Consider the following 13,848-nt stretch of genomic DNA (forward strand, 5'->3'; position numbering starts at 1 on the left):
TATGCTATACCTATATATAGCATAAGCTTTTGTAGACCTGAGTTCACTTCATCAGATGTTGTAAAAGGACATGCACAGAGCAGTATATCAAATAGAATTATTTGAATACAAGAGAGAGAAGGGAGGGGGAGCAGTGCTGGGAGAGGCAAACAATGCCAGGCTATTTTCCCACTTGTGATAACTGAATTTTTTATTTGCAGGATCAACTGTCCATGTAAGTACAGCTTTTTGGATGAAAATAAAAAGCTGACACCCCGACGGGATGTACCTTCCTACCCAAAGGTACCATAAGTTGCACATCCTTGTCGGGCTATTAATATATGCAAGTTGCCTTCTTACCAGGAACTAGAGTACAGTTCATGGGTTCCCATCACTCTAAAGCTCAGTTGCTTTAGATCAAGACCCTGATCCAAAGCTGTCATCTGGAAGCCAATGGAAAAACTCCCATTGACTTTAGAGAGTTTGGGATCAGACCTTCATTAGGCTTTAATATTTTTAGTGTCAAAGATGTTAATGAATGCTTTGTATTCATCAGACAGGTAGTGTTCTTTTGGTTAATAATATTTATTTATCCTGCATACTCACAACAAAATGTATTGTGGTCTGTAACTTTCATGTCCTTATTTATGAGGGCTCCTCTACTTTGTCCTAAATTCATGGGTGATTTTATTTCTTTTTTAAAATATCGCTAAAACATTAACTTTTGATGCTCTCTAGGGTGACTCATTATGATTATGAAAATGAGTTTGTTTTTTCTCTATTAAATGCACAAATAGTTTACACCCATAGTTATATAAGAAGATACACTAAAAGTTAAAAATATATTTTTCACAGTTGTAAATGGAAATGAAGTTACAAATAGAACCCAAAAACATAGTAGCATCAATAAGAAGGGTCATACCAGTGTGTGGGACTCTTTTCCCCATATGCCCAGGAAACTGACCCCCCCTGCAGAGCCTGGAACCATATTTTCTGTTTGTCCAGTTTGCATCTTGGCAAACTCTGATTCATCTGCACGTATCCTAGTTTTGTTGTTTGCATGTACCTATAAGAATTTTCCGCCCAAGTCAGATTTGGTTCATTTTCTTCAAAGTTCATGTGACACAAGTCACACATAACTATGATATATACATGTATCTTTGAAATTAGTTCATGGAGCTTCATCATGCAATGGATTATTCAGGCAATGAGTTTTTGAGATACTGGATCCAATATTGGGAGTAGACCATATAGAAAGGTTGGACTGGAGACGCAACAAAGAAGAAGTAGTTCATTGGTAAGGTTCTCAGATGGCCACTATATATTACCTTCTGGCTATTTTTGTGTGTTTCAAACACCAGTCGCACACTTTCTCAAAGCCTACAAGCTCTCAAATGAATCTATTTTGCTTGGTTCCAGGATATGTAAACAGCATCTATACTTTTACCTTTTACTCACTGCTATAATGCTTGATATCTGAGATAAACAACTGTGGATGAGGACTGCATTAACTAATGTTAGTGGTAGACTGATGCTCCTTTCTGCCCAGACCTGAAAACTTTTTTAACTGCTTAGTTTCAGGAGGAGTTTAGTTTTTGTTTGCCCTACATGTGGAATGTTTAAGACTTTGGATCCCCAGTTGAGATGATAAGATCTCAGTCATATTAGCAGTTGGCAGTTCACCTGAAACATATTTGGGAATTGCAATGCTGCTGTTAATTAAAAAATCAATATGGCTAATTCACAGATGTCTTGCAAACCTGTGTACTAAACATAAGCCACATATGAAAACACAAAAATTACTGCCCTCTAGAAAAGAAGAATTCATCTTTAAACATTTTCTCCCTGGAATTAACTGGCAGGCATTCAATGGCTGAAATAATTTCATTCATATTTTCAGCATAGAAAGCCCCAAACCACTTCAAGCCCATGGTGGTAAATGGCTAATTAAACTTAGCTGGTTTACATCAGGGGTGGCCAACCTGCAGTACACATGCCACAAGTGGCATGAGCTGCTTCTGTATGTGGCACAAGGCAGAACAGGGAGAGGACAGGCAGAACAGTGACAGATTGTGCAGGGAGCAGAAAGCAGAGCAGTAAATCAGCTGGGAGACAAAAAGCAGAGCAACAGATTGGGCAGGGAAAGGGGATCAGAATGGCATGCTTATAGAGGGTGCAAGGCTAACTTGTGGCATACCTGTCTAAAAGGTTGGCTTAAACTAGTTTAAATGATCCAAAAATTCTTGGATCCATTATCTCAAAAACATGACTCAACAGCATTGGGATACCATACTTCTGTGTCTTTTCTAACCCTCCTGATGACTATTAAAAAAAATTGCCAGCCGGCATTACCCACACAGAAGCAACACTGGAGGTTGAATTGGATTTTGTATTGGAGCCCTGAACACAGAATTGATGACTGTATAAGCTTTAGATCACACTTGACTGAAAATGTGGGAAGTCATCACCCAAACCAGCCATTCAAAACAAATGGGTAAATCAGCTGAAGTGAAGTATTTCATTCCCCCTGCAATGCAAAACATCTAAGATTAAAAACAACAGACCATCATGCATTCTCCAGCTGCAGATGGGACACAAAATGGGGCGTGGAGTGTGGAGAGAGCAGCTCCCAGGAGCTCCAATGAGATGAGCTCACAGTAATGCTGGCTGTCATTTTGTCTACAGTATATGCTTTCTCAAGAGACCATAGAAGCACTTCGGAAACCAACATTTGACGTCTGGCTATGGGAGCCCAATGAGGTAATGAAGCAATGAGTGAATAACTGGTTTGTGTTTGCAGCTTCATTTCTCCCATGTCAGTATTGGATATATTAGGAAAGGTACCTTCAACATCTGTAAGTGGAGGCCGAATGACAGCAGTACAGGCTTGATTCAGTGATTTGTAGCTAGCCCTCCATATAGCTATAAGCTTGTAGACTGGCAAGTGTGGAGAAGAATATGGAGGCTTGCACCAACTGCCCTTTTCAGTGTTCACCTCATGTAAGGGAACATTTCAGCTAACTTGATCAATGCCAATGACTGAAGTGTTTTTCTCTATATTGAGGCTGTTTATCACTGCACAAATAGCTATGCTTTTACATGGAGGTAGGTCACTCCACTTAGCTAACTCACTGAAAAAGCTTAGTAGAGACAAGGCACTATCAAGTGAGGTAAGCCCTAGGTGGGTGCTATATGGGCTTCCTTGACTTGTTATAGAAAAGTAAGTTATCTTTGCCTTGTTTATATTAGGATTCTACATAGAAACTAGACCCTTCTTTTTTACGTTAAAATGTATCTTTAGAAGTGAGCAGTCACATAGCTGGGCTGGCAATTGAATCGGAATTCTTTACAAAACTGGATGAAGCCAGCATATCCACTTGAGGTTGGGTTTTTTTCCACCCCTTAACTAATATATTTGTCATGATCCCTTAGGCTGGAAGTTTAAATTTGCGCTTTTAAAGATGGGATAGGGGGGAACAGATTAATGTGTCTGAATTTTAATTCTGATTCATGCTGGAGTTTTCTCTAATGATGCCAGGTAGATTAGTCTTATTATGGAAACACATGCTTTTTTTTTGTTTTAAGTGTCTTCATAATCTACATACTAGTATGCCACTCAAGGACAAGTGCATCATTCTTTCATGTCACCTAGTCTGAGTAAATCCATTTGTATTCAGCAAAGTTCTTAAGTATGTGCTTAATTTTAAGAAAATGAATAATTCTTTTAGAATCAATGGGACTACTTATCTGCTTAAAGTTAAGTACATGCTTAGATATGTTGCTGAATTTAATTAATTTTTAAAGTCTCTCCAGATTTTTGTGTTTGAAAAACTCAGAGACGTGGAAGTCTAGGTAGAAATATAGATGCATAGCACTTATCGATAGGTAGAGATATATAGGTATATGTGTCTCTGTGTGTAAAAAAAAAAAAAAAAAAAAAAATAGAAATAGCATATGTAGGTATGCATGTGGTGTGTGTGTGTCTAGGTTATTTATGTACATACATATACACACACTATTTTTTTGTTTATTCATCTTCATTATTAATAGTATGGAAGCTCCCAGAGGCCCTGCTGAGTTAGTTGCTGTAGAAACATGGAAAAGAAAGAGAAGGACAAGGCCTCTGTCATTCAAATCTTCTAATATAATCTGAAACAAGAGTCAACAAATGATAGTGGGGAGAAAAGGTAGTGGTAGAAGAGTGATGTAGTAGCCATGATGATCCAGGAATTATCTGAGGGGCAAGGATTTCTTAGGATGATACTTTTTATTGGACCAGCCACAGAATTGCAATAAGAGTTAGACAAGCTTCCAAATGCCAGACATTCTTCTTTAGGTCATATTCTTTTTCAGGTCCCACATGGAGTGGGAAAAAGGGAAGGGGGAGACCTATCTAAGTTTAAAAAAAAGATTTAATGATTGGGCAGAGCTGCAAACTAGAATCACAAAGTAAATCTTAAAAAAATGTATGCATAAGAGAGCAAGCCAGGTACACATAAGTGAATATAGCCTATGACAAAGAAAAATGCCAAAGATTAAAAAAAAAATCAGGAATTATATATTTCATACAATTAATTTGTTAATAAGCTTCTGGGAAGTCATATTTAGGTGGCTCTAAGTTCACTCTCCCATTCACATAGAAGATAACAGAAATTACCCTACTCTAAGGGTAGTTCCCCCACTCATGTCTGCCATGCCTTGATGTTTATATATATATATATAATATATAATTGTGGGAGGCTGCCCTGATCTTACTATAATGACCACTCAACTTGTGGTTGGGAAATAAACCCCCTCCCTACACTCTTCTCCTCAGGGGGCCATGCTGGCTGGTGTCTAGCCACACCCCCGCCTCGCCACTGGAGCCTTAATGCGGAGGGGGAGGGAAGAGAAGCAGGGACTCTGACAGGGGCAGCAGACCCTGTCATGGTGTTCCAGGGAGTGCAAGCCTCTTCCCAGTGGAGGGGCTGTGCTGCAGATGGGAATGGAGCAGGCAGAGCTGCCACAACCTGTACGGGGTGAACAGCAGTAGTGGCGGGTTTGGGAAGGATGGCTACAGGGGTCTAAGTGACAGTTGTACTAGGGGGAGCTTGGGGGGACTATGGCCACTCTAAAATTCACCTTAGCCTCTGTAGCCACCCCTCTCAGTGCTGCTGCTGCCACTGCCACTTGCCCTGCACAGGCTGCAGCAGCTGTGCCCGCCCAGCTCCTGCCTACAGCACAGCCCCCGCCCCACCAGGAAGAGTTTTGTGCTCCCTGGGACACCATGACAGGGATTGCTACACCTGTTGGGGTCCCCCCACTTTGCCAGTTCAGCAGCAGAGGCAGGGGTGTAACCAGGTGCCGGCTGGCATGGCCCTGCCATCCGCTTGCCTCACCTGAGTCTGGGGTTGAGCCGAACCCATGGGTGCTGCTGAGGGTGGGCACGGAGGAGCCAGGCAGGGCCCTTCCCAGCCAACTGCGGGGTGGGAAGACTCAACCCTTTGGTGCCAGGCCAGGGTCTACCCATGCTCCCTCTCCCCAGCCCTGTAAAAGCTTGGCAGGGGCTGCTTTCCCCCTCCCCATCCAGGCATACCACAGCTGGGGCCCCTGCAGGTCAGGGTGGGGGTTTAAACCCCTCCTCAATGATACTCAGCCTGTCAGGGCCTGGGCACCCCCTCCCCCCCCAACTCAGCTTTCCTCCAGTCCTCTAGCCACTGCAGAAGGGAAGGGAGAGCTACTCTAGCACCCCCCAGCTTCTAGCCTGAGCCACTGCAGGCATGTGCTTGCATTTCTGGAATCAAAAGTGAATGTCTATTCACTTGCATGCCTGTTAAACTAACCTGCAGAGATTCAATCAGTTCAGGCTCAGGCTTTTTGAATTATCTGTATGTCTGTATTGAATGTGCTAAGATGTTACCGCCAGCCCTGCTCTCAGGCTCTAGGCTTACACCCAGCCCTCCTCCAATCAGTCAGCTGACTCCCTTGATCAGGCCTTGCTTCACCTGCTGGACCCTGGGTCAGCTGACTCTCTAATTAGTGACTCAGCCAGCTGCCTGACCTCTTGAAGTGGCAGGCACACCAAGTGCCCTGCCACACATGAACAACCCATGCCCCCAGATATGTATAAATTAGAGTTGCTGCAGATAGTGAGAATGTGTATTTTTTGAGTTTTGTGTACATTGCAATCTTGCATCTGATTGCCTATTTCCCCACCCCCATAAAAAATAAAAAAGGAAGCACAAGGAAAAAAATTGTGGGAATACTAGACTAAACTAAATGCTTCAATTAGCCTACAGCTACTTACACCCTGCTGGATAATTGCCCTAGATACACAATAAAATTATTAAGGAAAATGAAGCACAACAGATGTGCAATATGCTGATTTCACTTTCAGAGAAAGACCTTGTCTGCAAATAAAATTTCTGCCCCTTAGTGCAAAAATAGGAAAAGTGGTACCACCCCTTTTGTGTAGGTACATTTATATTGGTATAAATGTGTCATGTACTGGTACAGCTACTCCCATATAGAAGGGTATCAGTATAAAGCATCTTTATACAAATATCACTGCATCTACACTATGGCTTTTACCAGTTTAGTAAAATAACAATCACACACATATCTGACATAGGTGTACTTGGTAAGAGTAAATGAAGCCTAAGCCTATACTATTCAGTAGCAATTTTTTTGAAAGAGTAGCAAAACACATATTTTTACCTTGAGACCCAGGGGCTAAATGTGATGCTCTCCAGCAAAATTGTGATAGTGTTATCTAAGCACACGTCAATATTCTGACATTATTTCTCTGGTTTTGTGGGAAAGCCTATTTTTCTTACACTCGAATGACTCAAAGGCAGCCATAATGTAATTTTACTAAACATATTAAATGCACTGTGGGCTGACAGACGCATGAAATTTCCCCAAAAGGAAGTCATTTTTCTGGGAAGCTTATGAGTACATGAGACACAGGAGTTTATAATGCAAGTATCTCCTTGGCCAATGGCCATATTTATAACATTATTCCCATGACATTGTAATTAAGATACAGATTCTGGGTCAAATAGTCTTAAAGCAAGACCCAAGTAGCCTATTAACAAAGGTCCTTTTTCTGCGATATTTCTAAACACTTAGGCTCAGAATGGGAAAGCTGAAGTAATTGCCTTCTGTTCTGAAAATGGGAAATGTATGTTGTTGTGTGGGTGTCTCCAAAGAACATTGGCCTCTGTGTTTCAGCTGCTGAAACTCATAGATGTGCTTTTGGAATACGGATAGTCACAAACCTGCTGAGATTTTGCAATTTTACAATTTGAAGGGTTTTATTTTTAATCTATTTATTCTAATAAGAATTCTTGATTTAAAAAAAACAAACCCTACAGGAAGTTAGCCAAAGACATATTTGGTTACCAGTAGCTCTCATCTTCCACTGACATATTGCTGTGCATTTAGGGCAGGTCCTCAGCCCTTTAAAGTCAGTGGAAGGGCTTCTGCTAACTTAAGTTTCATTTTGAATCAGGCTCATCTACCAGCTCCATTAGCAAAATGAAAATAATGAAATACTTATGATCTCTAGGTGCTCTGATAACTAAGGAGCCCGGGGATGATTCAGGGCCTGCTCCAAGTCAATAGAAGTCTTTCTGTTCTCTTCAGTAGGCTTTGGATCACACTTTCATGAACTGGCTTTGATCTTGGTATCTTTGAACAGTTTCCTTTCATCCTCGACAAGAAGGCTTGGCCATTCATTAGGGCATGTCAGGAGACTATATTATACTGGACAGCATGCTTTGTAAGTAACGGTCCTGTTTACCAAAACAGCAACCTGTCCATTCATCATTACAGATGTTGAGTTGTTTGGAACATATGTACCATGACCTGGGATTGGTGAAAGACTTTAACATCAACCCCATCACCTTGAAGAGGTGGCTGGTAAGTATTTCTTTAAAATTACCAATAAATTGTCATTTTAAAAATACAGACCTTGATCTTGAAAACATGCTTAGGCTTACTCATATGAGGAATTCCATGCATCCCAGTAGCAAGAAGGGCATGATCAGGGGCCAGAAGGCAGGCCCTACGAGGAGAAGCTACAGGACCTGAATCTGTTCAGCCTTCACAAGAGAAGGCTGAGAGGGGATCTGGTGGCTGTCTATAAACTTGCCAAGAGGGACCAGCAGGCAATGGGAGAATCCCTGTTCCCCCGAGCTCTCCTTTGGACCCTCTTGATGCTGTCCACATCCCTCCTGAAGTGCAGCACCCAGAACTGGACGCAGTAGTCCAACTGCAGCCTGACCAGTGTTGTATAGAGGGGGAGGATCGTCTCCTTGGACCTGCTCGTGCTGCATCTGTGGATGCATGACAAGGTGCATTTATCCTTCCTGATCACGTCCTCACATTGGCAGCCCAGGTTCATCTGGGAATCACTCATGACTCCAAGATTCTTTTCTGCCTCTGCACTGATGAGAAGTGAGTTCCCCAGCTTGTAGGTATGCTGCTGGTTCTCCCTCCCTAGGTGCAGTACCTTGCACTTGCCAGTATTGAAACACATCCTATTCTCATCTGCTCACCCCTGTAACCTGTCCAGATCTAGTTGTAACCTGTCCCTCTCTTCTAGCATGCCCACTTCTCCCCACATCTTAGTGTCATCTGCAAATTTGAACAAGGTGCTTTTCACCCCCTTATCCAAGTCACTGATTAAGATGTTGAACAGCATGGTCCCGAGGACCAAGCCCTGGGGAACCCCACTGCCCACATCCCTCCAGGTCAAAATTGACCCATCCACCACCACTCTCTGGGTGTGGCCCTTCAGCCAATTTGTGACCCATCAGACTGTGTAGGCATCGACACCATAGTCGCCTAATTTTTTAATAAGAATGGGGTGGGAGACCGTGTCAAAGGCCTTCCTAAAGTCCAGAAAGATTACGTTCACCATGACACCTGCATCCAAAGATTTTGTGACCTGGTTGTAGAAGGCAACCAGGTTGGTCTGACAGGACCTGCCTCTAATGAACCCATGTTGATTGCCCCTAAGCACAATTTCCCCTGCTGGTCCCTCGCAGATGTGCTCCTGGATAATTTTCTCAAAGAGCTCCCCCAGGACTGAGGTAAGACTAATGGGCCTATAGTTTCCTGGGTCCTCCTTCCTCCCTTCTTTGAAAATGGGGACCACATTGGCCCTTTTCCAGTCCTCTAGCACCTTGCCAGAGGACCACAAGTGCTCGTAAGTCCATGCCAGGAGTCCTGCAATGACCTCTGCCAATTCCCTTAGCACCCTGGGGTGGAGATTGTCTGGACCTGCTGATTTGAACACATCTAGTCCCACCAGAAGTTCCCTGACTAGGTCCTCACTGACCCTGGGCCTGGCTGTGCCTCCCCTGGGTCCATTTGGGATCCCAGTGAGGGGGATATCCCAGTCCCTGCATAAAAAATGGAAGCAAATAATTTGTTAAAGAGGTTAGCTTTGTCATGTGGTGCGACCACCAGATTTCCAACCGTGTCCTGCAGAGGCCCCACAATACCTTGTACCTTCTTTTTACTCCCTATGTATTTAAAAAAGGACTTTTTGTTATCTTTGATCCAGGTCACTAGTCCCAGTTCTGTCTCTGCCTTAGCCATCCTAACAGCCCCCCTACAATCTCGAGCAATGGAGCACCACGATCCTCCTTGGTGATGGCCCCTCCCTTTCATTGGGTGAATGCCTCCTTTTTAGCTTTGAGACATTCCTGGATGGCTTTGGTGAGCCATGGGGGCTTTTGAGCACTCTTGCCCCCTTTGATCTGCACTGTCACCCTTTGGGCTTGGAGAATCGTCTCCTTAAGGAACGATCACTTTTCTGGGACTCCCAACTCCCCTCCCCTCTGGGACCTCAGTGCCTCCCCAACTAATCTCCTTAACTCATTGAAATTGGCCGTCCTGAATTCCAGGGCTGCTGCCTTGCTGCAGGCCTTTGACACCCTGCGCTGGATGGGGAATTCCAGTAGGTGATGATCGCTATCAACCAGGTGGTCAAGAACCCACAGTCTCCTAACTAGGTTGTCGCCTATGGCCAGGACCAGGTCCAACAAGGCATTTCCCCTGGTGGGACTGTGCACCTCCTAGGTTAGGTGGAGGTCCTGTAACTTGGCTAGAAACTTACATGAGCAGTCAGAACCTACGTGAGCTGACTGCTCCTCCCAGCAGATGCCCGGATAGTTTAGGTCACCCATGATGACCATGTCCCTTGACTTAACTGCCTCCACGATCTGACCTGAGAATTCCTGGTCCAGCTCTTCCCCCTGATTGGGTGGTCTGTAGTAGACACCCACCGTTAAGTCCCTTTCCCTTGAACCCCCTTGTATTTTGACCCAGAGCACTTCAGTCTGCCCCTCCTCTGACCCAGTGCTGTTTGTTGAGGACATGTATTGCTCTTTGACATAGAGCGCCAAACCCCCACCTTTCCTCCCTGTCCTGTCTCTCCTGTACAGCCTATAGCCCTTGATGTTTCCCACCCAATCATGCATTGAATCCCACCAAGTTTCAGTGAGCCCCACTATGTCTGGGTTTGTGTTAGCTAGCAAAAGGTCAAGTTCCTCCTGCTTGTTCCCTATACTACAAGCATTAGTGTAGAAGCATTTAAGGTCCCCTGAGGGTGTTGCACCACCCTGCTATTCCCAGGACTATCTGGACCCCTGTCTCTTATCTGGGTACTTCTTGTGCTCATTGCCTGTCTTGGCTGGGCTGTTCTTGTGTGTGGCTCTTGGTTCGCTGTTCCATGGCTCCCTCCATTCTTATCCTCCCCTTTCCCTGATGAAACTAGTTTAAAGCCTGCCAGAGGAGATCAGCCAACCTGAAAGAGAACACACACTTACCTTTGGGGGAGAGGTAAAGCCCATCCCACCCAAGCATGTCTCTTGTTCTGAAGTATGGGTCGTGGTCCAAAAAGCTGAAGCCCTCCTCAAAACACCGTTTCCAAAGCCGCAAGTTGACCTCCCTGATATAGGTCTCATGGCGTTGTCCATGTCTGCTCACTGGGAGGACAGTTGAGAAGACTACCTGTGCCTCTGTCTCCTTCAGCTCGTCCCCCAGAGCTTTGTAGTCCTTCACCAGGTGATCTGGGCTGCTCCTGGCCTCATCATTAGTGCCCACATGGATTAGGACCATGGGGTAGTAATCAGTGGGCCGGATAAGGGCTGGGATCATCTCTGTCACATCCTGAATCCGAGCTCCGGGCAGACAGTAGACCGCACATGACATGGGATCCTGGCGACAGATGGGACCTTCTGTTCCTCTCAGGATGGAGTCACCTATGACGAGCACCCGGGGTCTCTTCTTCTGGGTCAACTGGCTTCCTTCAGTCTGTTCTGTGCGTGGAGTGGCCTCCTCTCCAGAGGTTTCCTCCTCTCCTTCCTCTTCCTCCAATGTTGCCAGGGCCCCCATGCCTGTTCCCCAGCTGGACTGGGGGAGCTAATACTGCACCGCCATGAGCAGCCCTGGCTCTGGAGGGAACCTTCTGCCATTCTGCTGTGGAGGGCACCTCCTGGGGTTCTTCTCCCTTTGGTGTTTGGCCCTGCAGGGAAAGGAAATACCCATCAATTTCATCCTCTGCTTCTCTGATCCCCCTCAGCCTGCTAACCTCTGCCTGGAGCTCCCTTACCTGCTCCTCCAATGCCCTAAGAAGGGCACATGTGGTACAGGTGTGGGGGGGACCATCCCCTGTGCCCCTCGGTCCCGCCAGGCATCCCCCACAGGCCAGGGGGCAGCATGGTGCCAGCTCCCCCATGGGCCCCATCTGGGTGGAGGCCTCAGAGGAGCCCCGGGTAGGTGGCACCCCCTAGGCAGGGGCTCTAGCTGCACTCAGCATGCTCACCATTTTAGTAGTGGGGTGCCTTCTCTCCTTTGCTGAAGACTTCCTTCTGGGCTCTCCTGCTTGCCTGCCTGCGCAAACGCCAGCGCAAATACCAGCGTGCCCTTACAGAGTGTGCCTGTTTGTACACTCTGTGAGCATGCGGCTTGGGAGCACAGCTCCCTGCCGGCCCAGTTAAAAGGGCTCTGGGGGGCTTCCCCTCCAGTTCTGCCCCAGCTGCCCTGGCTCGTCTGCCCCACTTACCTTAGGGGGATCGGCTGCTGCTATGCTCAGAACTGGATGCGGTACTCCAACTGCAGCCTGACCAGCATCACATAGAGGGGAAGGATCACCTCCCTGGACCTGCTTGTGATGCATCTGTAGATGCACGACAAGGTGTAGTTAGTTTTACTGACTGCTTCCTCGCATTAGTGGCTCATGTCCAACCTGGAGTCAACAATGACTCTAAGATCCCTTTCTGCCACCGTGTTGACAAGAAGGGTGTTCCCCAGCCTATAGATGTGTTGCAGGTTCCTTCTCCCTAGATGCAGTACCCTGCACTTGTCTATGTTAAATTCCATTCTATTCTCATCCACCCTCCTCTGTAATCTGTCTAGATCCAGCTGGGTTCTGTCCCTCCCCTCCAGTGTGCCCACTTCTCCCCACATCTTTGTGTCATCAACGAATTTGGACAGCATGCTTTCCACACCCACCTCCAAGTCTCTGATAAAGATGTTGAATAGTACAGGCCCCAGGACCGAGCCCTGGGGAACTCCACTGCCCACATCCCTCCAGGTCGAAAACGACCCGTCCATCACCACTCTCTGGGTGCAAACCAACCCAATTTGCCACCCTTCTTTCTGACTGTAGGCATCAATGCTGCAGTCGCCTAGTTTTTTTATGAGAATGGGGTGAGAAACAGTGTCAAAGGCCTTCTTGAAGTCCAGGTAGATGACATCCAACTCAACACCCGCATTCAATGCTCCCTGGACTGTTTATATGTTTTATACAAGGCAGTCACTGATTAAAGAAGAACAAATAATCAAGCTCATTGCCACAGGGAGTAAGTGAGGCCAAACATTTGACAAAGTTCAAAAGCAATTAGATATTTATATGCAAGTCAAGAATGTCCCAAGTTGCCACAATTGATGATAACAAGGATTTTGGAAGGGGCATTATATCTTGTTTTTCAGGACATGAGCCTCTAACTAGGGCCAGGGTGAGGCTGAATATGTGGGGAGGAAGCACTCTCTCACATCTACCTTCAGGGCAGTTCTTAGACTTTCTTCTAAAGCATCTAGTGCCAGCCAGAGAGAGGATACTAGGCTGAATACCCCTTGAAACTATCCAGGAATTGCTTTGGCTAGAACTGGGGGAGCTGTGACCTAGGATGCACCTGTTTGCAGGTGGTTATAGAGTTTTGCCAAAACCTCTGCCTACCCTGTTTTATGAACACCACTCATCTATGCACAGTAAAAAAAAAAGTGGTTTTGTTAAGTGGGTGTCAGGTGGAATAGAGCTCTGCAGGATTATATCACTGTGGTCTAGTGGATGCAGTTATTTAGTTGCTCTTTTTTTTGATGCCAAGTTACAAATGTCAGTAAATTACTGTTCAGGATTTAAGTTCAATCTAGGTAGCTTAATGAAAAGTAGGTTAGAGGTAACTTCAGCATGATCTGTAAGGATCTATGCTAGGAGAAGATTTTAAAAGCATTTGTAATCCAGCAGAGAAAAATATGACAAGATCCCATGACTGGAAGCTTCATTAAAACTGAAAATAAAAAGTGCTGACTTCTAAGTGTTGATAAGCAAGGATCCTGGTTTTTTCTGATTTAAAAAAAAAATCTCCAATTTTTGGTTTAGAAAAAGTAACCCAAAATCCACGTTTCTGTGATTAAAATGAAACACCACTCTATATATAGTACCCCCTGCCCATCACTATATATGTATGTATGTGTGTATGTATGTATGTATGTATGTGTGTGTGTATGTGTATATGTATGTGTGTGTGTGTGTATATATATATATATATATATATATATATATATATATATATATATATATATATATATATA

General features: G+C 45.0%; 1 protein-coding gene across 1 annotated transcript in view; it reads left to right on the forward strand.

The window, feature by feature from the left end:
* Positions 1–13,848, forward strand: part of PDE9A (phosphodiesterase 9A) — a 93,548-nt gene that overhangs the window by 63,372 nt on the left and 16,328 nt on the right. The window contains exons 8-10 of the mRNA XM_019487182.2: positions 201–282; positions 2,665–2,739; positions 7,795–7,881. Of these exons, the coding sequence (XP_019342727.1) occupies positions 201–282; positions 2,665–2,739; positions 7,795–7,881 (244 nt within the window). The remainder of the gene's footprint in view (positions 1–200; positions 283–2,664; positions 2,740–7,794; positions 7,882–13,848) is intronic.

The sequence above is a fragment of the Alligator mississippiensis genome, chromosome 1 (assembly GCF_030867095.1).
Source record: "Alligator mississippiensis isolate rAllMis1 chromosome 1, rAllMis1, whole genome shotgun sequence".
Classification (NCBI taxonomy): domain Eukaryota; kingdom Metazoa; phylum Chordata; order Crocodylia; family Alligatoridae; genus Alligator; species Alligator mississippiensis.